Raw genomic sequence first — 26,577 nt, 5'->3', positions numbered from 1 at the left:
TGTCTGTAAAACAAGTTCATATACTGCACTTCTACTGTATTTCTCTACAGCAGAGTCATTACAAGCGAGCATACTCACTGAAGGACAAATAAATGTGGAGACCCTTATAACACTCATAGAGTTGGAGCTCCCTCTAGGGGTCGGAGAACACGTATGAACTGGACTCCAACCCAGTGAGTTCACAGCCAGTCAGCTGTTTTGGTAACTAATTACTGACCTAAGCATCTATTCTTTAAGAGCCACAAAAATATAAATGTTGAACTGATGTTCCTAATAAATACAGAAATAATATCTCTTCTTCAGGTAGCTACACATCAGACAAATAGCTGACTCTAATCAGTGCAGGCTCAATCTAAATGTCATGTTACAGCAGGAACATGGAAAATACACAGAGTCAGAGTCAGTGGTCAAACATCAAGCATTATATGTTGGTGGATAACATAATAAGATTTAATTGTAATAAACTTTTACAAAAGAATTCAAATATAAAATGCAGAACGATCATATTTCATTTAATGTAGGTAATGGTGTGTAAAATGCAGCCATGCTTATATATGAATCTGAGTAGGTGGAGGGATAACAAATTTTCAGGCTTTGTAAAAGCACAGTAGGGGAGCTCACTGGTAATTTTGAGTGGGTAGAAAGGAGGCTTATGAGTGGGTGGGAAAGTAACCAGGTTTTATTTCAAAGACATGTCAGGGCCAACAAAGGAGAGTGTTGTATGAGTGAGTAGGATGGGTATAATGCTTATCTGTAGTCTTGCAGTGGTGTTTACTCATGTGAGTGTATAGGATGTGTGTGCACAGGCTTCGGCTTTTCACGGTCTTCTTCAGGTAAATGAGAAGTTCTGTCAGTGACTCCAAGTTGCTTCAGTCTAGTCATCACTCTTTTTCCCATCTGGTTAAACTCAGACCTGTAGGTCGCCTCAATGTGATGCTGCCTCTGGTGCCTGGGACAGAACAATTTAACTTTACAGATGGAAGAAGAGCAGCTGTAGTAGCGAGTACAACACGTATCGTTCCTAATTTCTCAACGACAATTTAGAAAAAACCTTAAAAATGATGAGAAATGATAAAAACTAAATTAAAGCTTAAAAAACAAAAACATATCAGCTGCCTTTTTAAAATGTGAATAGTTATCAATTATGTCACATCAATTTTGCACTGAGTAAATCTGTAAAAAGATTAACAAAAGGAGAGATAGCACGAATAAATCCATTATAAGACTGAGGCAAATGGTACTGAGCAAATTGTTAAATTTCTTTTACAACTGGTGAAACCCAAAAAAGAAAACCCATATGATTTCTAGCATATGCTAATAAGTTTCCAAAATACGATTTTTTTCCATCTACAGGTGTTAAAATGTTTAATATTGTAATGTTTAAACAACTCAAGCATTACCATTCATTTTAATTGTATGATTAAAAAAAAAAAAGCTGTTCACTAGTAGGTTGGCTTTTGTTTATATTTGCTATTTTCAGATAATCAAATATCAGTATCGCTACTGGGCTAATCCTATTCCTATATTAGTTGGGCCCTACTCAGTAGTATTAACAGTATCATTATTACCTCATTAATCATCACTATTTAAAATATATATATATTTTATTTTATTTAATGTGTTTATGTTTTTCATAAAATCCTGAAAACCTAAACAAATATTTTTTGGCCTCTAAATTAAATTTTGAGAAATGGCGCTATCAGCATAGACCAGTGATATAAGAACATATTTGCTACAATATATTACATCTAATGTGATTATAAGCTGAATAGATTAAAGATCAGTTTCGTTGCTATGACAACACTTAAAAAAAACTCCCAGCTCCCAGGAAGCTTTTGCTGGAACAAACTTTAGGTACACGAACTGATTCAATCTATTAACTTAATGGTTGGTATATCCTGACAACTTCCCCTCTTCAAACTAAACATGTGTTTTGTCTTTTCCAAAATATCTATGTGTGTGCAAAGGAGCATTCATCCCTTTTATTGCTTGTGAAGGGCTTCCTTCATGTAAACATCCATTCATCATGCCATAAACTATCTCTTGAATCTCTTCCAGACTGTATGTATGAGTAATCTTTTAGCTTTGCTGCACGCTCACGATCCCTACACTTACACGGTTGTCTTTCCTGCGTCGAGGTTGCTAATGGAGACGAGAACTTCTCCACACAAGAATTCTGCTCTGATCATCTCGGGTGTCAGTTGGACTCCTGAGCCTTCACACCTGCATGAGGTTACACACACACAGTGAAATAATCAAAGGAGCACTTTCCCATGAGACCCATAAAAAAAGAAGCTCCCAGCACAAAGATCAATATAGTTCCTCATCTACTTACAGTGTGTCCATTAGCGGGGCCACATCATCATCAGGGAGGTTGGCGAGAGGAGAAGCTGCGGTGAGTGGAAGTATCTCTGTGTTGTAGTTGACAGATCTATACAGGAAACACACACATACAGCGCTTTTTCCCCTGAAGAGCTGGACCACCGTGCATCAGATGAATTGAGATAATTTTCAGATAGCTCCTCAGTCTCACTGAGATGAAAGGAGTGCTTAAGGTGGTTTCATATCTCAGTTCAAACATGTTTGATAAAGGTGCTCCTTAGTGAAAGCTGAAACCACTTAGGGGCAAAAAAAAAGAACACTGATAAGCCAAATGTTAGTGATACCACAGAATAACCAGGGATTCCTTAAAAATATTAAAGAGCAACTTTGTAATGATGGGGCAAAGGATGTACAAATAAAGACTCTGTGACCTGGCCTGGGTTGCATTTATGTTTTTGTGAAATAAGATTTTGGTTAAAGATTAGCAAGCCAAGGCTAGTTAGATAGCCTTTTTAGCTAGATGTAAAATGTGTTACATCTAGTACTGAATGCATATAAATATATGATTAGTACTACATATTTACACCCAGTAGTTGTGGACTGTATCTGCATTTTTTGTGTTCCTATTACTGTTCATGTTACATATGTTAACATTATCGAGCGTAGGATAATTAGCTAACTGTAATGTGTGTTAACCTGGCACTTACTCTGTATAAATACTTAATACTACACTTTGTAAGAGGTAGTTACTCTCATGCATTATTGAAACTGGTTCACCCGAAAGACAAAACGCCAAAACACAGACTTAACAACGTGGTGTATGCTGTACAGTGCAGCGAGGAATGCCCAGACCTCTACATTGGAGAGACCAAACAGCCACTTCACAAGCGCATGGCACAACACAGAAGAGCCACCTCCACAGGACAAAACTCAGCAGTCCATCTGCATCTTAAGGATAAAGGACACTCTTTCGAGGATGCCAATGTTCACATTTTGGACAGAGAGGACAGATGGTTTGAAAGAGGAGTGAAAGAAGCCATCTATGTCCACTGTGAGCGACCATCTTTGAACAGAGGCGGGGGTTTACAACACCAACTCTCTGCCATCTATAATCCAGTTTTGAGATCCCTTCCCAGACGCCTTAACGCCCACTCACATCCTGGGCCATCTGACCTCAGGAATTCGCATGATAAGGTGGGGCCAGGTTTCACAATGAGCTCACCCGAAACTCTGGCTGATTGGGACCCATGCCCAGTTTCATACCTTGGCTCAGGCGATTAGAGGATCATCAGGGGGTCCTTTTGTCCCTCTGTGGGGGGATACTCCCACTAGGTTTATATCTGGGACTCTCCACCATTTGACCTTAGAACTGAAGAAGCTTCTCGGATGAGAGGTGAAACGTCTTCAAGCAACTTAAAGAAGTCCAGACGCTTTTCTTTGCAAGCTCCTTTGACTACGATGACCTGGATGACTGAGAACCTTCACAGACAATTATATATCTACACTTTTCAGGTAGGTAGGTACTGACAAGTATGAAGTGAATATTTTCCTTTCGCTCTAATTGCGCAGCACAAGGCATGTGAGGGAAAAAAAGGATAGCAGGCAGAAAGGTAAAAAGACAGAGTTGCAGCAGAGATTCAAACCCACACATTCCCAAATGCACCACGTGAACTGTGGTTGCCCAGATTATGCAGGCATCTTGTCAAACAAAGACTTGAGATGACTTCAGATCTCTTGAGGAGTGCTGCTTCATTAGCTTTCCAATGTTCACTTTGGTACTTAAATTGGTTTTAAACAAGAAACTCTCTCATGCTAGACAAATTACAATGCACATGGCGGTATAGGCTTGAGAAAGGTCAGACACACAGAGTGTTTTGCACACCTGATTGGTATCAGTTATGACAGGGCGCAGACAGAAGCACACAGCCCACCACAAATAGAACAGGACAGCCCAATGCTGTGTTCACTAATACACTACATGAAAAATATCATCATTTATTCACTGCCCATTTAGACTGAGGATTGAATAAATCATTATTTTGCAGCGTGAGGGAAGCCTCCATACTGTATGACCTAGATTCCATGCGCACACAGATATACATAGCAAAGGAGAAAACATTTAGAATCAGAAGAAGCTTTCTATCTTTACAGATAGACACTCAGATTTTACCTCAAAATAAGTAAAAATAATGGATAACCGCAGCTGTAAAAACCCCTAAATCTGGCTATTTACACTAGAGCTAAGTGAAAAAGAAGATTTGAGTGGGGCTTTTCTCCCCACCAGCGTTTAGAACCTCTGATTTGATCAAAACACTATTCTCAACTATCTGGTTAAATGGACAGTTTTAAAATAACAGCACTTTGTTTTATAAAGCTGGAAATGGCGCCCAGCATTTTAACTCCAAAATCATAAGTGCTTCAATACCTACATACTGTACAACCATCTTCTCCAACTCTTTGCGTGTAAAAGGAACTCCGCTATCTCGATTACAAGTGGAGAGTTTGACATCCTGCATCCTGGCAGGAGCTGGAAGCAGTGTGGATGTGACATGACATATTTATTTTGGAAGATAGTGAGAAGTCGTGTTTCTGGAATACTGAGATGATAGAGTGAATCCCAAACTGCAGAAAGAGGATTATATCCGAGTAGGTAACTATTAACTACCAATATGAGTCTGTGGCTTATGTAACTTGTCTTTTTTAAAAATATATTGATGTAGTTTGTGAAAACGCTGTCTTTCAAGTGGTCTGGCAGCGAGTGGGTCAAAAGTTCAAATTCTTTCACATAGGAAATGGACAAGAGCCACTTTCTCCTCTGTAAACAAGTACCATAAACAAACTTATGAACCGACACTGTTCTAGTTGGACACTCTTATTGAGAACATGAGAACCTTCTCTTTAACTTTTGGGTATCTGCTCTTGGTATGAAGTCATTTTTTGCCGCCTAGTTTAGCAGATAAGAAGAAAAATGTGACCCGACACATCTCATAAACAGTGATGTAGTGGAAAAGTTCATCTGCAGGTTTTGATTCACTCGTGTCAGCGGCCAGATTGAACTCTTCTCAACACACAGCTCACGTTGTAAAGCAAAGAGGACAAAATATTTCTGACCAACCTGCGTGGAGCACAGTCACTGGTGAGAGCGGCCTGGTTTGAAAGACTTTTCAAGGTGATAGAATCCAAATTTTTCCACTTCATAACCCCAGGGATCACTTCCTGTTATAAATCATGAAAAAAAGAAACATTTCGGTCAGGACCACTATAGTCAGAAGATGATTGATTTTCCCATTTGCAGTAATTTATTTTTGGTGGCATGGCTCTGTGCTGGGACCTGTCCGCCCTTTAGTGTGCATATGTGTAAAGCCAGAGGTGGAGAGAGCAGGAGCCAGGCCCAGTACACAGCAGATCAGGCATCACTAACAGCAGATATGATATTGATTAGGTCAGATCCAGCGTGACAGTAGGAGCTGCGATGTAGATGGGTTGCAAAGTGGCTTGCAGATTTACAGCAACTGTTGCTCATGGCTACAGCAGCTTAAACAGTGTTGCCTAAAATCCTCCACTTGGATGAGTAGAAGGAAGGGTAAGAGCTGAGTCATCAGCTGATTTGGTGGGATCACACTGAGCTACACTGGACATGTCAATTTTCAGACAGAAAACGGGAGCCGTTTTTGATAGATCAACTACAAGTGAAAAGCACTTTCTATGTTTTGTGGGATGGCTATGGCTCAGTAGGGAAAGCAGTGCATCTACTAATTGGAAGGTTGGTGGTTTGATCCCTAGCTGCTCCATTCTGCATGCAAACATATCTTTGGGCAAGATACTTTTCTACTTAGACATAGAAAATAGTGGTTTGTGAATGAGACATGGTGTATAAAGCTCAATATGTAAGAACAAGTTTATTTAACATGCTTTACCAAAAATCTCCGAAGACATGTTCTATATGGGACACAAAAATTATCTGAAAGAAACTTGTGAACTGCACAATGAGGGGGAAATTACCTTGCATTTGAGAAACTTCTTCTGAGTGTGTGGCGTTTGGGTCCTTATGCCACACAATGTGCTCTCAGGGACCGTATACCTGAAAGCAGAATGAGCTGTTTGACGTTTCGTAGAAATAAATTGATCATAAAGGTGAGAATAACTTACCTGGGCAGAGGGCAGAGATGAAACTCCAAATCACTCTCCAAATATTTAGGGGGTGTTTTAAAGGTCTGAAGTCCCGGAGCTGGGTTCTGAAACATAATAATAATAACATTCATCATAAATAGAAAAGCACCTCTATTTTGCACCTGATTAATACTGCCTTACAAAGATTCTCAGTGGGTTTGCTGGAAAAGGTCTGAGCAGATTTTCAGGGGCGCAGAAAGAGAGACTGGAATCATCCTTTGTTTCTGCATCTTTGTCTTGTTCATCATGCTGCTCTCCTGCTGTGGTGTCCTCTGTCATGGGAAAATGAGCTCTGTTGGGTTCCAGCTTGTCCTAAAAAAGGAGAATTTTTAAAGCAAATAAGTGGATAAATACATAGCTGATATATTATAAATAAACATGTGGTGCTTAGTTACCGGAGCTCCAGTACGCAGTGGCCTAGCCAAAGTCATGGGAATATAAGAGTTAAATGCCTCCCAAGCTGACACAGCCTGGTAGCCCATAAGCTTATAGTGCAGAGGGACCTGCATAATATCAACAGAAAGCATGGTTACAACATAACATCAACAAGGACAAGGAGTCCCTATGACCCCATTATTACCATCACAATCCATTTACCAGCGCTGTCTCTCTATAGCCATCCTAGTTAATGAAGCATTTTGTCAATGAACTCTAATCTCAGCGGTTATTGAGACAAAACAGTTGTAAAATTTGCTCCAAAATATGGTTTCCGCTGGAAATCATACTTCTATCACTACCTAGGTCGATTAATTTTAATTTTTATGATGCTACAGTGGTTGTTAATCCACTCTAGCTTCAAAAGTCAAACACTCAAAGGATGAGATTTTTTATAAGGTAAGCAGAATATGACCCAGATAACATAAAATGTAGTTTTTTACACTGTCACATTTTGTGTTAACAGTACTCGTCACCTGTGTCAGAGGAAGTGCATTATTTTGAAGCGTGGTACAAGCTACTCTAGGTGAGCACTTGTCTTTTATTAAGTGGTCTTGATCAATAGTTCTTTGGGCTTTTTGAAGCTCTTTCTGAATTTTTCTTTGGAAACTGGCTGCTTTTTCACTTGTTTTCAGTACAGTCCCTGTACCCGACCATTTTCAGAGCAATGTTTTTGGTTTGCTTGTTAACACTTGAAGAAATTTCCTTAGAAAGCTCAGACTTTGCTGAAGACAACAGGTGTTCATATTACATGTATTTACATTTTAATTTATGTTTGCGTGTTTCAATAAATTGTTGCACTTATTTCCCATCTTTCTAGCGAACAAATAAGACTTTTGCACTTTATGCACTTTACATGTTCGCTTCACTATAAAATAGTACAACAACAATAAAAATAATTATAGCTCAAAATTTTACATTCATAATTCTAGGAGTATTCAGAAAAATATATCCCAGTTTGAAAAGTAAAGCACTGTTTTACAGGCAAATGCTCTCATACATGACAGTATTAATAGAGAGGTTTGAGAGTAACGAAATTTCTATTCTCTGTATGTCCTGTACATGTGGCAGAATTGACAAATAAAGTTGACTTGACTTGACTTGACTAATAGTAATTTGACACTTTGTATGAGGCATTTGGCATCGCTGACGGTGGTGAAGGTGAAAATTAGGTGTCTGAGCCCTCCACAGGGTCACCAAACACATTTGTTCAAAAGCTAGAAAGGTTAGAAAGAGCTCCAGTTTAATCTATATATACGGTCTATACTGGTTTATGGTTATGTTACTCCTTATCAACACTGCTGCTGGGTGAAATTTGTTGATCTGAAAGTGCTGTGTATGATGTAAATAACTACCTGTAGCTTGAAGAAAGGAATGTGCGATGTCACAGTCACATCAAGAGTATCCACCGGTAGTTCAGGCAAATTAATGTTAGCCTAGAAATATGAAGGAGACCAAATGGCATTATTTGTTCCAGTGAACACAGAGGCTACCCCATCTCTCTCTCTCTCTCTGTGGGGCATGTAGGAAATGAAAGATTTAATCAAAGTACGGGAAAGTGAGCGTCCTCATTGATTTCCACGGTTTGATCAAGGACGTCTTTCACAGGAAATAATGGATGAAAATTGTTTCGAGTGCAGGACACTAGCTAGTGCCCACTTGTCAGTGGTTTCTTGTCTTTTGGGTGTCATCTCCCAGTTAGGTTGAAAGGTAAACTGATTCGAAATAAATTACCACACACTTTTTGCTAATGATTACATTAATTTACACAACACTGGACAAGAACAGTTCAAAATCTGTGTTAAGTCTTTATTTTCCACTACCAGTTGTGCACGGTACTCACCAGGGGGTCATCTTCATTAGAGAAAAAGGGGGATGAAGATGGAAAGACTTTGTCTGCAGACACTTTTAGGTCGCATGTCTTCTCTTTATCAGCTAAAGCAAACGTGAGGAGGTGACATGTAAAAAAAGAATAAATAAAAGTTAATTTCTCCAGACTTGTTGCAATTTTCAGTGTTCACATTCAGAACTCTGTTCCAGACACTTGCATATGTGTTATGAGCCTCATAATCATTTCATTTTTTCCTCAAGGAATAAATTCAATAAAGCGTGCCTTACTGCCATCGGATAATGAGATTATTTCTGAATGAGGAGATCATAGGATAATGAAAACCTTTCTGTGCCAAGGGCAGGTTCTTCATACTGTCTGCCAGTTTCTTCAAAGAAGCCAGTCTCCGGTTCATGCGACGTCGAATCACAACCTGGAAGGGAGAGACGAGGGTGGTGCAGGGTGCTACTGCTTTGCTAAAGCTTCTCACTCACACTTGTGATTTCAGGAGACATGTCAGACAGAGATTTCAGGTTCACTCCAATTCTAATTATTTTTTGACATTTAAGCCCTTTGGTTTTTCTCTTATTCAATAATGAGCCCTGGAGGGGGAGCATTGGGAAGAGGACAAAGAAGGAGCAGTGGGTACATTGGAGGAGATAATTATTTGACTCCCTGCTGAATTTGTAAGTATCAACACTTCCAACGAATGAACCTGATTTTGGTAGTTTCATTTTAATGGGGAGTGACAGAATATCAACAAAAGTCCAGAAAAAACACATTAAAAGTCAGAAATTGAATTAAATGTCAATGAGTGAAATAAGTATTTGAGCCCCTACAGTCGTGGCCAAAGGTTTTCAGAATGACACAAATATTGGTTTTGAGAAAGTTTCCTGCTTCAGTTTTTATGATGGCAATTTGCATATACTCCAGAATGTTATGAAGAGTGATCAGATGAATTGCAAAGTCCTTCCCTGCCATGAAAAGGAACTTAATCCCATAAAACCCATTTCCACTGCATTTCATCGCTGCCATAAAAGGACCTGCTGAGATCATTTCAATAATCTTCTCGTTAACACAGGTGAAAATGTTGGCGAGAACAAGGCTGGAGATTATTATGTCGTGGTGATTGAGTTAGAATAGCAGACTGGAATCGTTAAAATGAAGGTGATGCTTGAAATCATTGTTCTTCCTGTTAACCATGGTTACCTGCAAGAAAACACGTGCAGCCATCATTGCGCTGCATAAAAAGGGCTTCACAGGCAAGGATGTTGTTGCTACTAAGATTTCAGCTACATCAACCATTTATCGGATCATCAAGATAGAGGTTCAATTGCTGTGAAGAAGGCATCAGGGTGCTCAAGAGAGTCCAGAAAGGGCCAGAACAGTCTCCTAAAGATGATTCAGTTGTGGGATCGAAGCTTGCTCAAGAATGGCAGCATGCAGGTTTGAGTGCATCTGCAAACACAGTGAGGTGAAGACTTTTGGAAGATGACCAGGGTTCAAGAAGGGCAGCAAAGAAGCCACTTCTTTCCCAAAAAAATATTAGGGACAGACTGATATTGTGCAAAAGGTACAGTGAGTGGACTGCTAAGGACCGGGGTAAAGTCATTTTCTCTGATGAAGCCCCTTTCCGATTGTTTGGGGCATTTGGAAAAAGGATTGTCCGGAGAAGAAAAGGTGAGCGCTACCATCAGTCCTGTCTCATGCCAACAGCATCCTGAGACCATTCATGTGGGGTGCTGCTGCTAATCCAAAAGAGTGGACTCAATCACAATTTTGCCAAAGAACACAGCCATGAATAAAGAATGGCACCAAAACATCCTCCAACAGCAGCTTCTTTCAACCATCCAAGAACATTTTGTTGAAGAACAGCATGACGGAGCACCATGCCATAAGGTCAAAGTGAAGACTTGGGGAACAAAACATTGAAATGTTGGGTCCAGGGCCAGGAAACTCCCCAGGCCTTAATCAGATTGAGAACTTGTGGTCAATCCTCAAGAGGCAGGTGGACAAACAAAAACCCTCTAATTGTGACAAACTCCAAGCACTGATTATGAAAGAATGGGTTGCCATCAGTCAGGATTTGGCCCAGAAACTGAACGATGGCCCTTGGATTGTTCTTCCAGCATGACGACCCAAAACATACCACCAAGTCAGCATAGCAGTAGCTAAAGAAGAACATCAAGGTCATAGAGTGGACAATACTACATTTCTTTACTTTTACTGTGACGCACCTCACACAGGAAAACTGACTATACTGTAAAGAAGATACATTTGAGCTACACATAGCTAAACAAAAGGGACAGGCGCTGGTGTAACAGCCCTCCCCTGAGGGATGTGTATGTGAACGATGCATTGAGCAAATGCTCATGGATGTGTGTACTTGCTCATGTACCTCAGAGACTTTGCAGTATATGGATGACTGTACCTTGTGAGCTGCCTGCTGGAACAGTCTGAGAACTCTTCGTCTCAGTTCCCACTGAAAAGTGGTGTAAAACTGGAAAGCCGGGACTCCCTCAGGGGCCTGGAACAGGTTAGAAACACATTCATTGTTAAATCTCACTTGCTCGTGTTCGACAGTTAACTGCACATTTAGTGTACATGAAAAAAGCATAAAGTTTAATTTTATTAGGCCTCTGCTAGGAGTATTTAAATGACAAAAGAAAGTGGAATACTAATAAGTCAATATTAGATTGGATTAAACTGGAAATGAGCTATGAGCAACTGATTCTTTTTTTTCTTTTGTGCGTGAAACTGCTCTTGTACAAAGAATAAAAGATCTTCTGGTACTTGGTAGAAGCATATCCACACATTCACTAAGACAGAATATACTTAGTATTAATTAAAGATCATCATGCAGCAGTTTTTCAATTCAGCGACTTAAGCTTCAGAATTTCCTGTGGAGGCACATTGTGCTGCCTGAGACTTTACTGAGTCGTGTTGAAAAAGTTCCAGAAGTTCACCCACATAAGGTAGAGCAGGTCAGCTACTAACCGGAAGGTTGGTGGTTCGATCCCAGGCTCCACCAGTCTCCATGCTAAATATCCTTGGCCAAGATACTAACCCCATGTTGCTCTACGATATGTTCATCGGAGTGTGAGTGTGAATGTTAGACAGTAAGCACTAAACAGTTTAGAAAAAGTGCTTGAGTGAATGGGTGTGATTGGGTGAATGAATTAGTTGTGTAAAGTGGTTTGAGTGCTCAGAGTAAAAAGCGCTATAAAAGAACCAGTCCATTTACCATTTACCATAAGGAAAAACCATGCCGGCGCCTTTTCCCATTAAGGTGAGCTCCTTGTGGGGATCTTAGCAAAAAAAAGTGCTTGCTCATAGGGGGTCATATGATTGTTGGGTTTTTCTCTGTATCTATGAAGCGCCTTGAGGCGACTTTTGTTGTGATTTGGCGCTATATAAATAAAATTGAATTGAATTGAATTGAAAAAAACTAAGTTAACGACATACCTGTCCTACTTCACAAAGCACTCGTCTTGAAAACATTTTAGGTGGTCCAGCAGCAAAGGTTTCTTCTTGCCCTACAGCTCCCCTTTTCACCTATAAAACAGTCAATTACTGTACAGTAAAAGATCGTATGAATCCACCCCCCTCCCAAAACAATTTGATGCCATTTCAAATATAAATAAAATACATAATGCAATCATTTGCAAATCATTCACAAATTCTTTTGTTTTCTTTTGTGTTCACAGCAACACTTTAAGTGGTTTGGAAAATAAAAGAAAAACTGGTCCAGTTTTGGAAACTTCCTTTGTGCTCTTTGGAGTATTTCATAAAACTCCAAATGTTTAGTGGAAGCTCTGGACAGCAATCGGGCCAATTTTGAACTCGGATGTGGAAAATTTGGCTTGGTTTTTCTGAAACAAGCAGGGGCTTAATTCACTACGACACGACGTGGATGGCAGCATAGGTTAATGCTGCATGGTCCTCTTAACCCAGCTAACTTGGCGCATGTGAAAAACAAATTTCAAAAGAACTGCTGTGTCCATCCTAAATGAGGTGGGAAGTCCAGTGAAGTTGGCAGAGTTTGAGTTTGTATTTGTGAACTGTGTTCACTGTCAGTGCTCTTCAGAGGTGCTCCTCTTCAGAATCATGTCTATTTATAATGCTGCCTCAAGGCGTGTAGATTAAAGCCATTTAATACTGGTTAATGATATTATGTAGCGTAGATGACAAAATAAAAAAAAAATCTATACAATCTCAGTACAACTTTTCACTGAGACATTATTCCTAATTTTTGCACTATTTGATCACACCCACTCTGTTACAGTGGTGAAAGATCTGGCCTCTCTGAGATGCTCAGTGAACAGCTGTGAATAAGGCTTTAAATGATTTGCAATTTGACTGGAATAAAAAGGAATAAAAATATATTTTATCTATTTTTGGAAAGCTGTGGCAGTGATAGCTGTTGCAGGGCCACTGGAAAACAAACATTCCAACATCTATATCCTCTGTAAGGAAAACTTGGAACCTCTTTGGCTAAAGAGGAAAAAAAGGTTGATGGCTTAATTCTCAGAATCGTAAACTTAACCATCACAGCCTGGCTGAGGAAAAAATAACGTTGCAAAAATTAATGTTGCAAAGCTATAAAACTACATAACTCTGAAGCAAATAGACAAACAGATTTCTTTGGCCTCCAGTCAAGACTCCACAGAGGGCCAACATTAGATGATGACAGGTGGCAGTATAATAAAAACAACAGAGTTCCCATAAAATCACAAAGTGTGGTGATACAAGGCTGTAAAACAGAAAGAGTATGGCAGAGGACACTTTGTGTGTTTGTGTGCGTGTGTGTATTTGCATTATAAAGTGTGCAGGTGGAAAGGAGATGGGGAGGAAGTGCTGTTAAGTGTCTGTGAGAGATCTGATAACTATTCAAACAACCTTTCTGAGGACATAGAGAGACTCATATTTCAAAACTGACATTAGTTTGGCTGACTCTGCACTATTTCCATGGCGACTTAATAAAAATCAATCATACAGTCAAGAGGGTTTTTATGTAAAGGGTCAAAACCCCACTGTGGATCCAATAATTCTACATCTGAATAAGGTACTGTGAACGGTATGAATATGGAACGCACTGATGAGCTATCAGCACATTTGAGTATGTCTCCAAGGTCTTACATGAAAACAGAAAAAATGTGTTCTACTAAAACCAATACCTTGACCAAGATGAGAGGACTTGGTGAATCAAAATTACCCTGCAAGATAGTACTGTCCAACTAGGACTCATTTCCATCCTCCCAAGGTCTGTGTCCTCCTGTGTCCTGCGTATTTTTTTCTTTCAATATGTTATTATATTCACTATGTATGATAGGAATTACATGTACATGCTGGTGTGTTGGTGTGATGAAAAGAGTTTGGCTTTATTATGGGGATATCTGAAAATCTATACGCACCACTATGTAGTTCACCGCTTACAGCCTCCCATGAATTATGTACCGCCATCATCAAGCCCATGGGGCAAAGACTCAGTAGCTTCTATGATCCTGTGAGTTGGGCTCCCATCAGTTATTTCAGCAAGAAATATTTTTCATGCATTAAAACTCCATTTAATGGAAGGTCAAACTTTTATCAGTAAGGGCTGTAGATATAAAGAACTTTCCAGTTTACACGGTGTATATAAAGTTAAGAAATCAAAGATGGTCAGATAAGGAATGATTAAATACACTTTCTGAATTCTTTATAAAGTTTTTTTTTTAATCTTCCCTTTCGAATGCAGACACAGCAAACTGTCACCATCTCCAACACCTCTCAGAAAACACAGGAAAAGAACTCAAACAACTCAGGGCCTACACTTTTATGTCTTCTTCTGTTCAACATTTTTCTGATTCACTTTTTGTTTATGGTTGGTCAAGATGTCCATAATTCTCAGGAAACATTACGCAACAGCCTAATACAACACTCTTTGTTTACATTTCTCCCCCCACAAATTTCTCATGTCTCAGAATAACAAAGTATAGTACCCACACATTGTTGTGGGGCCCCCCAAATGTGACAGTTTAGTCTAGCAAAGGGACATGTAAGTGTCAGACTTTGACCTCTTGTCCATCAACACAGTGTTGATGGCTTTACACCTGGTGCCGCTGTACCCTGATACCTTTTTAGAACTTTTTAGAGGTTATTTCCACTGTGTTGGTGGAAAATGTGTATTAGCCAAGCCCTCTGGTTTCAATGAGTATCAATGAGCACAGTGTTTCTTTACATCCACACGAGCTGAAATAACTTACCATATATTCATGCTGAGCAATCTCTCTCTCCTCCAGTATCTGTCTTGTTGCATGCTCTGACATGGGGTCCATACCCAGATGGACTTGCCTGAGTCAAAGGGGGTGCATAAAGTAAACACATCTATTAAACATTCAGTAACTTTGGTTGAGTTTTAATATTTAATCAAACCTACCATTTGAGGTGATTTGTTTGCTCCTCCTTCATGTCTTGTTGAACCTTTTTCATGAACAGGGCTTCTTTTATCTGCTTATTTTGCCGTGCTATCATGCTGCCAGAGGACATGGCTGAAGTGAAGGTTGCACAAACAGAAAAGAGACATGCATGCATGTAATTCAACAAAAACTGAACAGAGGTGATTGATTTGATATGCCAACAATGTTGACATGCATATCAGCGTCAAGAGTAAAAACACTCGGTTGCATCTACCTTGCTTCAAGTCTTTAGAGCTGAGTTTATTAGAGTCTTTGATCAGCATCTTTGCCACCCCTGCAGGAGTACAGACATCTACTGGCAATTTAAACTTCACATTAGTTGGATCCCTGATTGCCTATAGGACAGGAAAAAGAGTAGCATTAGTTAAGAAAAGTCATAAAGTCAAGATGCCATCCCAGAAAATCAGCTGATCTTAATCCCATCTGATGCCCTTCTAAACATCCTAACTCTGCAAACCACTTTGCAACCCACCTCCAACCCATGTGTTTCCTATTCAAGCTCTGTCTGTCTTATCATATTTGCTCTTATTGATGCCTGGTGTGTCTATGCTAGGGTCTTGCTACTACTTGCTACTGTTTTCCCAGCAGAGTTCCCAAAACAGAGGTACTGCAGATACAGTTTTACAGAAAAGATAATTTTTATGTAAAAAAAAAACTATTAAAATATTTCATTGCTTTTGAGTCAGGGAAATTAACCTGTCGAAATATAACTAAACAGGATTATGAAAGTTTAGTGAGTTAATCAGTCAGACCATCGGTTGGCCATACCTTTGACTTGTCAGCCTCCTTATTTGCCCTGTATTTGGATTTACTTCGAGGAAGCACTAGGGTAGAAGGTGAGGCTCCTTTGTGTTTCACAGTCACTGCACTTTCATAACTGAACTTTTTTTCCAGTTCACTAACAGAAAGATGGAAGGGAAAAAAGTGAAAAAATGTATATATATTAGTATACCAAAACTGATTCAATACTTGCTAATTAGCTCACTGCTAAAGTAAGCACAACTTACATTTTTGTAATAATCTCACACTAAAAGGTCACCCCTAGTAAAAGAGAACGATTTCAAATTAAGCAGAAAATGAGCTGTGTTTAACACAGTAATGGTGTTATTGTTGAAATAATTAGCTGAAATAGTGAAAAAATTTCATATCATTTTTTGAAATAATTAACAAAACAAAAAACATGGGAAAGTGTTGAAATAGTAACGAATTGACTAAAACTGAAACTGTTTAAAACAGTGGATAAATGGTTAGCTAAAAGCAATCTATAAACTGCTAAAATGGCTAATTAGTGGATAGAAAAGCAAACTTTGCAAACCTAGCCCCCAAGTAGTGGATGAAACATTGAAGTTGTTGTTTGGATCATTTCTAAACAGATGGGTTTCAATCAGAAGAAGCTAGCTGTCAAGGTATCCCTTTACGAATGTTCCAGAAATAGTTATTTCAGCAGAGTAGGAATGGCTCTAGACTCTGAGTATTTATCAAATGATATATGAACAGAGAGAGAATACACGGTGTCAGGGTAGCTGGGAGTCAGGGCCTAATAATTACAATTAAAAACAGTTAATTCAAAATGGCTATTAATTTAGCAATGCAGTCCAAGACAGAGAACTAGCCAACTACAGCTTTAAATCACAGTTGAGTTGACTCTGCAACCTTCGGCTAAAAAGGAGTTAACAAGAGTTTAACATTCGGTCACAAAGAAGCACTAGATTTATTACCAAGCATCACATCAGACTGATGACGTTCTGCAACACAGAAGCAAAATCACTCAAGTCACTGTTTGTATTATGAGCAGCCTCTATGTCAGAGAAGTCAGGCAGAGAACACAGTAACAAGCACATGTCAGACATTGGTTCGAGCTGGATAAACATTGGCTCTAGCATATATTCCTTAATCTTTCCATTGCATATCTATCATCTTTTATTTGGTTCCACCGTGAGGAACAACAAACAGAGGGAGAGTGTTTTATATGCTAAACATCCATTGGGAGCTGTATCCATCCTTATATCACTGCAGCAGCTACCAAGCTATTTTCATGAATTATTAACTTTTGGCCAAGATAACACCAGACAGTGCAGGGGATGGAGTCAGGAGCTACTGCTGTGTGATGGATAGCACCCTCTTTCTCATGGGAACCAAATTAATATCAGCTGAAAAACCTCTGATCTGCACATGTGCCCATTTTCTCTGAACCCAGTTAGTTATTGTCCCCAGATATTTTGGGGGATGTTTTCACTCCCATGTGGTTCAGCGGTAAACTTACTCCCACAAGCTGAGAACTGTTTTTTTACCATAAAACAGCAAACTTCACCAAGCTATCATTCAGGATGCCGGATGCTCGTGAAAACAATAAAGCACTGGTGGAAAGACTTCAATTTGTTACATAGTGTACATTGATAGCATAAATGAGATCCCGGTGTTTTTGAATTTGAGGTTGTACTTAGGCTGAGGATCACAGCTGTTATGAGCAAAAGCACATGATAGGACAGTAAGACAGCAACTGAGAGTAATAGAGTAAAACATGACTGTGAAAGGAACAAAACACCAACAGCTAAGTAAAACTGACATTTTGATTAGTCAAACTGTTCATCTGTAAAAACATTCTAACACAACACTGTATTTCTACTCAGTTGTGAAATTTTACCTGAGAGCTATGTGCGGTGCACAGCTCCCAGAGATGGTACACAGGTAAGGCTTGGTGTTGAACTGTGAAATGACCAGCTGAAAGGTGATTTGAGAAGTCTCAAACTGGAGTGGACAAAAGGTCACAGTTATCTTTGCCTCACCTTTGGCTGGTATCACACCTGGAAGAGGGAGAAAACAAATATTAATAATGGAGCTATGTGTTTGGCTAACCTAGGTCAGTGATTTACAACCACAGGTGACTGCATTAAGGCTTTCTACTGCAGAAAGCCAGCTACATAACATTAGACAGGTCTTACAAACAAAATAAGTGAACTTAACACTTGCACTTGTTGATTTTTTAGCTAAGAGCACTGGACAGTTAAATTATTTTTTTTTAAGTGTTTCCATAGCTTCTGAATAAATAGTTAAAATTTGAATCTTCTTCTTTCAGCTTCTTCTCAGGGCTCGCCATAGCAGATCATCTGCCTCCATCTCACCCTGTCCTCGCGTTCTTCTTCGCTACGTCCATGATCTTCTCTGTGGTCTTCCTCTTTTCCTCCTGCTTTGTTGTTCCATGTTCAGTATCTTTTGTCCACTATCCGCACATGTCCAAACCATCTGAGCCTTGCCTCTCCAACTGTGTCTCCAAAAAACGCTCAACCTTAGCTGTCCCTCTCATGCTCTCATTTCTTTTCCTGTCCAGTCTGGTCACTCCCAGTGAAAATCTTTCATGAAACATTTTTAACTCTGCCACCTCCAGTTCACCCTCTTGCCTTTTTCTCAGTGCTACCTTCTCTAAATCATACATCACAGCAGGTCTCACAACCAACTTGTAAATCTCTCCTTTTACTCTTGCTGTTAATAACCCCCAATATGTGTCTCCACCCACTCCACCAAGCCTGCACTCTCTTCTTTATCTCTCTTGTGCGCTTGCTTGGATGACTGACCCCAGATATTTAAACTCGTCTACATTCACTATACCTCTGATCTCTGCAGGTTCACTGTTACACCTGTCTCCATCTCATTCCCACACATCTAGACTGTCTCGCTTCTAATGACTTTCATTCCTCTTCTCTCCAGAGCATACCTCGATCTCTCCAGGTTCTCTTCCACCTGCTCCCTTCTCTCACTAAAGATCAGAATGTTGTCTGCAAACATCTTAGTTCATGAAGACTCCTGCCTGACCTCATCTGTCAATCTGTCCATCACTACTGCAAACAAGAAGGAGCTCAGAGCTGATCCCTGATTTAATCCCACCTTGAGCCCAAATAGGGTGTAATGTGTTACAAAGGTTCTTCAGTTATCTGCCCACCAGATGGATAGAAAGAAAAAAAAACAATCAAACAAACATGCATTTTCTCTTCCTACGCACTTGCACTACAATCAGCTGATTTCAGTTCGTGTGCCGGAGGAGGAAAATAATGACGTCGTCTCCAGCGTGGATATGGGCATTACTTTTCTATTGGACAAAAGGACAGGTGCGAGATTTCTTTATATAGCTCCAAATCACAATATTAGTTACTTCAAGATGACAAGGCAAAACCCCGACAATCAAAGACTCCCTATGAGCAAGCACTTGATGAGAGTGGGAAGGAAAATAACCCTTTTAACAGGAAGAAACCTCTAGCAGAATCAGGCTCACGGAGGGGCAGCATTCTGGTGGGGGGTGAGGGGGAAAAAAAGAGCATAGGGAGACAGGACAAAACACAGACTAAGGGAGAGTGATGGCTAAAATTTAGTGACATGCTGCAGTGGTATATAAACACGTGGGATGTCAAAGGAGGTGAGTGGAAAATAAATGCTCAGTTCATCACACGAAGTCCCACAGGCAGTGCGAGTCCATAGCAGTACATCTAAGGATTGGTTCCAGTTACCCTGATCCAGCCCTAACTATCAGCTTTATCAAAAAAATAACGTTTTGAGTCTAATCTTAAAAGATACAAGAGTGTGTGTGAATGTGAGGAGCAGGATTCCAACAAGGATGCAATAAAATGAAGCCAACACAGGACAAATATTGTCTCGTTGGTGACAAATATAGTGACAAACATGGTCTTCTCTGCTTTTCAGGGAGCTTTTACAATAAACTGATAATAATAATAGTCCAGTAGTTTTTTAGGATTGAGAGTTAAAAATTTATGAATAAACAATCCATCATAAGGGAAGAAATTATGAATTAAGGTTATTGTATTATGTATTATTATTGTTGTTAATTAGCAGTGAAAACAATAAATTACTTTAAAAGTTCTCAATAAACAATCAATACTGTAAGCTAACTACAGTTCCAGTCACATCACTTAATCAACTTTCATTTGTGTCACTGGTAACACCTGCGCTGACCTACTATTTAATGTCACAGTGATTGCAGTGCATTACCATCCATGCTACCATCAGTTCAAATGAACATTCTGAAACATAATGAATGTGTCTGACTGACTACTGGGCTGATCAAAGAAGGCTTCGGTAATGACTTTACTATAAAAGAATAACAAATGACCAAAAAGATGCTGTTGTGTTATACTACAAATGCTGAGCTCTGTTGAGAAGTGGACCTGTTTCTTGCGTAAACGTAAAGGAGAAAATACACAAAAGTATTTCCAAAAGGAGAAACTCATTTGTTTCTCTCAGCTGCGATTGAGATCCAAGTGCTTTTTCACCCTGCGTTATGAAGCTTCCCAGACCATGAATGCTGATCATTCTGAGCGTGTGGAAGCAGAAGAAATCTTTCAAGTCCTGCAGTGACTTACTGCATGCACAACGTTGGGCTGAGGTTTTGAGGAAGTGCAGGACACTTGCTTTTTTCTGCTGAGGCTTATCCTTAATCTATTAGCCTAAATATGATACTGTAATTCCCTACACTTTTATTTCCCGGTAAAACTCAGACATTTACCGCTGTTCATTAATTAGGGACACTTTTCACAGGGCAATGTAGAAAAAATCTAACAAAAGAAATATTTACATAGTTCATTCTCATGTTATTTACACAAAACCATGTTTGATAAATTATCCAGAAGAAACCCACATTATGGGTTGCATCCACAAGAGGAGAAAAATTAAACAAAAGCCAGCCTAGTTGTACATTTATTTCAGTATGAACGTCTCTTTGAAAAGTCTACCATTATTATCAAAATGGTGAATATCTGACGCCTAGTTGAACTCATCTAGGATACAGAATTATGGAACTTTGAATCTTCAATGTTTGTTTGAGACACAAGCTGCAAGTGTTAGCCTAGCTAATGTGATTTATAATCATACTGTTACCCGTAACTTTTATTAGTACCTTTAACCGTGTTCATTTTTGATTGTTTTTATCATTATTGTTTACATTTGTTTTCATAAATGTAAAAAAACCTCATCACAGCCACAGAAACCGCCATACGGATTAATAAATTATGACAGACAGAAGCAGAGCAAATCAGGATGAAAGTCTCAACCACCCTCTCCAGTGCCAAAGTCCCTCCGTCTAACCTCACAATACAAGAAAAGAAGGCCGTCGCTTCCCTGAGCAAGGACCACAACATCACTATATTACCAGCTGATAAGGGAAGGTGCACCGTGGTCCTAAACACAACGGATTACCACACAAAGATCACCGCCCTCCTCAGTGACAATGATACCTACAAAGCCCTAAAGCGAGACCCCACAAGCAGCTACAAAAAGAAAGTTATAGGTTGCCTTCAAGACCTTGAAAAGGACGGGATGGGATGGGATGGATGGAAGTGGAAAGAAAGGCTCTTGGCTCTTTCAAAGGAAGAGTACCCAGCCACTGGTACAGATATGTAGACGACACCTGGGTCAAAATCAAAACACAAGAAGTGGAATCCTTCACTGCTCACATTAACGCTGTGGATAAAAACATCAAGTTCACCAGGGAAGACACAAAGGACGACTGTTTGCCTTTCCTGGACTGCGCTGTGCACATTGAAGAGAATGGCAACCTCAACAGTTTACCGGAAGCCCACACACACGGACCAGTACCTCCTCTTTGACTCCCATCACCCTCTGGAACACAAACTTGGAGTAATTAGGACCCTACACCACCGGGCAGAACATGTTCCCTCTAAGCCTGAAGGGAAAAAGAAGGAACACACACATGTAAAGGAAGCACTTAAAACATGCGGTTATCCTAATTGGGCGTTTATAAAGTCAGCAAAGAGGCACAGAAAAGGAGATCAGACACCAGCGAGGGAGGATAAGAAAGACAGACGCAACAACATTGTCATCCCCTATGTAGCCGGTGTATCAGAGAAACTCAGGAGGGTTTTCTCCAAGCACGACATCCCGGTTCATTTCAGACCCAGCAACACACTCAGACAGAATCTGGTTCACCCGAAAGACAAAACTCCAAAACACAAACTTAACAACGTGGTGTATGCTGTACAGTGCAACAAGGAATGCCCAGACCTCTACATTGGAGAGACCAAACTGGGACTGATAACTTCACAAGTCTGGCTTGATTTTCTTCTGAAGGCTCAGAAGGCTGAATTACCTGCAACTCCTCAGCCAGAGCTTTAAAGTTGGGAAACATTTTATCTGAAGTCAGCATGACTGTCTAAACACAGAATTTTCAGAACCTGCAAGAGCTTGCGTCACTGAGAGCCAGTCCCGCAGACTTGCTCCTTCTGTGCCCAAGATGTGGTGCTTTACAGCCCATTAGTAATTGTTCAATAGATTAGACTGCTTATATGTTCTAATCTGAACATTCAGATTTTTGTATTGTTAAAAAACCCAGTCAACAACAGAAAACATTCAGTGAATGGTTACCTGTGAGGGGGTGGATGGAGAAGGACTCATGGGGTTGAATAATATGCACTTGAAACTCAAAGCCAATGGGACAGCTACATCTCAGAGGAATAGCATGGCAAACACTAGCGACAAGGAAAGAAAGACAGAGATGATATTATTTTTTTATGACTTGACATCAATGGGTGAATGAAATCATGGCTGGCTGCATGGAAGAATACAAGGAGACAGGCAAGACCTCAGGCAGACGTGAGGTCAAAATAAACCAGTCCATCATAGAGACTAACATGAAGCACACACACACACACACACCTTTGTCTGAGTGCTACAGCTGGTAGGTCGATATGAGTAGGGATGTGCAGGTCATCGATGACAGGGTAAGCATGAACTGGAATTAACAGGTTATCTTCCCCCTGAGAAAGGGTGTAGGCAGGTTGAATGAACAAAATCAAGAGAAAACATAAGAGAGAGGATATGAAGTGTGAAAGAAGCACAGAGAAAAATGAAAACAGTTCTCAGAGTAAAGATCAAGGTAGATAAGTTAAAGCAGAGAGTAAATCCTGCTTGTTTAAATGTTTGCTAAACTCCATAAGTAAGATAAGATGCATGTTACACCAGCTAGCTCCTGCAGGGAGTCACAGTGTAAATTCTGCAAAAATCAACTTGTCTTTAATGCCTTTGGTGGAACGATTTAAGCACAAAACAAACAGCATTAGCACACTGCAGCTGACTCCCTGCCAAACAGTAACAGAGTGCCCACAATGGCACAGAAACTGTTGGAACCTAACCTTACAGTGAACTCGAATGCAGTCATAGAAGTAACGCCACTCATCAGGACAGAATCCGACCTTCAGCGTGTAGGCGAGGCCTGGGATGAGTCGATACTGGAAGGAAAACAGATGGAACAAGACTGAATCATCAGAAACAACACTGATTGCACTCATGGCCAAGTGGAGTTATAATCTTATATTCAGGTCAGCAATTTGGAACGATGAAAAAAAAATACCTTTTTGGTATAAGTTGTTTGGAAGTACTTGGTTTGGGTGGGAATTACATGAATATTCATAACTTCAGATGAGATGTTGATTAATTTCTGATGGAGAGGAAGAGGAGAGGAAAAAAATCATTCATTCCACTTAAAATGTGCACTTGAGAAAGCCATTTCCATATTCCTGGTGCTTACAGTGCTCAACCATGCTCACAGTGTGTAAAATCAGTCCCCCATTCACTTTAAATTACCCTAATGGAAACCAAATGAGAGGACTTGATGATGCGATAGGATTCTTAAAATTATTTTAATGTTTTGTAAAGAAAATACAAATTGAATCTGTTTGAGTTTGAAGTTACTGTTTCTTTAAAATGCAATCAAGCACAAAATGTCTGTAATCAAAAAGAAACTTTAGAGCAAAAGTACTGACGATGTTTTAAAAATGTTTTATTTGTAGAAAAAATGTTGATTCAAATCCAAAGATTTAATTAGATGCTATATATTTTGTTTCGTAATCAAAATCAAATCTAATGTTTTTGTTTTCAAACCAAAAATATTTGTCTGTGAATCCAAAAAAGTTTTGTTTGCAAGTTTTCCTTTGAAATAAAAACTTTATTAGCAAACACAATGTTTCAAAATGTTTTTGAATGAGTTGGTTTTATAAGAAACCAAACCTTCCAAGTTTTTGTTTTCAAATAAAACATTGTTGTCTCTGAATTAAAAAAAATGTTAATTAATGCAAATCTGTTGTTTACAAATCCAAAGGTTCTGTTTGCCATAAATGTTTGTGTGTGAATCCAAAAGCTTAACTAGAAACCCCAGAATTTTTTTTGTAGTCTAAAGTTTTGTTTTTGCTTGTGGATCCAATTAATTCAAACATTTTCCTTTGAAATCAATGTCAAATGTCTTTGAAATCTTTGTTTGCGTTTAAATCAAAAAGTTTTATTGATGAATCACAAACTTGTATTTGTCCCTGAGCTGGCAGCTTGGTGACATCCAATAAGTGGGAGAAATTTGATGGAAAATACAAACGGGGGTTGGTGAAAACAGAAAAGCACTGCAGGCATATTTACACTTAATCGCTACTTCAGTAATAGCCAGAATGCCTTTTTTGAACTAGTGTTTCAAATAGAGTATTTGTCATCCTTTAGCTGCTAGACGTATTTTGGCCTATTTAGATATAACAGACTGTCAAACAAATACAGTCTGCATTCATTTGGACGCAACATGCTTGCTATTACTGAAACTGGTAATGATAAATCTCATATACTTCATATATTTCATTGTAGGTCCCCACTCATGATTCACATTATAATAACAGTCTTATTTTAGCTACAGTAAAACATTTGTGTTTGACTGCATAATAAGACACAAAGCAACTCCACATCTCTGGTGGGTGCCAAAACTGAGGTCTGGTTAGTGCTGACTGCAAAATTCAACAAAAACAACCAGAGGCCTTGACCCAACACCATCTCTATTGTCTGCCTGACACAGCTGTGGTAATTATCCACAGAGGAGATCTGAGCACTATCTTCTCAATCATATCTATATAGTGTCTTCACAACCATTAATATTAAGCTACCTGCTCAAATGAGGTGTCACATGTCACATTTATCAAGTACATTCCTATTACAATAACTCCAAAATAAAGAGACAAAAACCACATAACACCTGCCCTGTGATTTAGCTACATCATTTGCTTTTTGGAAAGTAGTAAAGGAAAACAGCAGGACTTTCCTCACCAGGATTTTTACATAATCCTTGCCGAGCTCAAAGCCACTGAAGTGAAGCTCAGAGGGCTCTGCTTGGATCAGGCTGTTGCTTTTCAGGTTAGCATAGATTTCTACAAGAAATACATAAATAAATAAACAGAAATCTCAACCTAAGTTGTCATTGTAAAATCAAGTACTTAGTATCACTGCTTCCAGAAAACTACAATTATGAATTCTATCGAGGATTTCAGAGGTCATGGTTAATATGTACTTGACTCCAGCAGATGATTGGGGATGTTGCCTCTGCTCTGGGTCGCCTCCACCAGCTGGCTCAGAGGTAGAGATGCCCTCCTCCTCAGGGGCTCTGAGAGCGTCTGTGGCCCAGACAGAGCCACCTCCATCCTGGCAAAAGATGAGCCCTTGCTCCTCACGAGAGGGACGACAGACGGTCGGAGGACAGTCACTGCGACATCTGAAGGCATCATCAGAGGAAGGGTTATGAAAGAAACACGGCGATTATTTTCTCTTTTCTTTTTTTATGTAAGGAAAATAGAGTTAATTTAATAAAGTCACTTTCTGTTAGACTCATTGACGCATTCACTATAAAAGTGAGAAATTACAAACTCATGTGCGACGCTAGGAATGCTAAAAATTGCAAATGACCCATGTACTGTTGACTATTAATATGAATAATTCGAAATAACTTTAAAAGCTTCATATAAATAGTTTTATTAAAGCCTCTTAAAAAAACAGGACTTACTTATGTAACAGACAGGCGGTGCGTTTATTTATTCAAATACAGCAGTCGTGTTTCGTGTATTTTCGCTTCAACACCTTTTACTGCTGTTGTCAAACGCGGCCGTTACCGTGGTGACCACCAAACTCTGAAGGGGTGGGACAAATATCCTGATTCGTCGGCTGCCTGTGTTGTTACACACGTAAACAATCCGATGTTAGGCGGGAAGCTAAACATTTTACTTTCAAAATAAAAGTCAAGCTTCAAGCTTACGTGTTGTTATTTGTTTGAATACGTTTACTACACAGTAAATCAATATATATAAATTAATTAAAACTTAGATTTTCTATGGATATGTTGCTAAATATATTCGCAGATGTCCTATCACTACGTTTAACAGTAAATAAATAAACACTTTGAAAGTCGTAAAGGACGTTTTCATTGTATTAGCGCGACCTTGATAAAAACCCCTATCACACTGTCCTGAGGCATACCCTGCGTGATTATCAAGCCAAAGAGGCGCATGTTTGATTTTCCGACTTCACGCATTTGCTGTATAGCAG

General features: G+C 39.4%; 1 protein-coding gene across 1 annotated transcript; it reads right to left on the bottom strand.

The window, feature by feature from the left end:
- Window positions 1-771: 771 nt before the first annotated feature.
- Window positions 772-25,679, bottom strand: cfap221 (cilia and flagella associated protein 221). Its single transcript, XM_085348438.1, has 24 exons — window positions 25,550-25,679; window positions 25,309-25,409; window positions 23,585-23,671; window positions 23,367-23,462; window positions 22,891-22,991; window positions 22,600-22,703; window positions 17,858-18,017; window positions 15,982-16,111; window positions 15,428-15,548; window positions 15,174-15,285; window positions 15,001-15,088; window positions 12,221-12,310; window positions 11,187-11,282; window positions 9,101-9,188; window positions 8,771-8,862; window positions 8,283-8,363; window positions 6,888-6,995; window positions 6,634-6,804; window positions 6,472-6,557; window positions 6,325-6,403; window positions 5,438-5,538; window positions 2,336-2,431; window positions 2,116-2,223; window positions 772-949 (listed from the first exon to the last, which is right to left on the bottom strand). The coding sequence occupies exons 1-24, from the start codon at window positions 25,677-25,679 to the stop codon at window positions 772-774; spliced, it is 2,604 nt and encodes an 867-aa protein (XP_085204564.1).
- Between the last annotated feature and the right edge of the window lie 898 nt (window positions 25,680-26,577).

This window comes from Diplotaxodon limnothrissa, linkage group LG23 (genome assembly GCF_057381915.1).
Source record: "Diplotaxodon limnothrissa isolate DT_005_m linkage group LG23, D_limnothrissa_male_GT1.1, whole genome shotgun sequence".
In the NCBI taxonomy this organism is placed as follows: domain Eukaryota; kingdom Metazoa; phylum Chordata; class Actinopteri; order Cichliformes; family Cichlidae; genus Diplotaxodon; species Diplotaxodon limnothrissa.
This window is presented reverse-complemented; position numbering and strand designations above follow the sequence as displayed.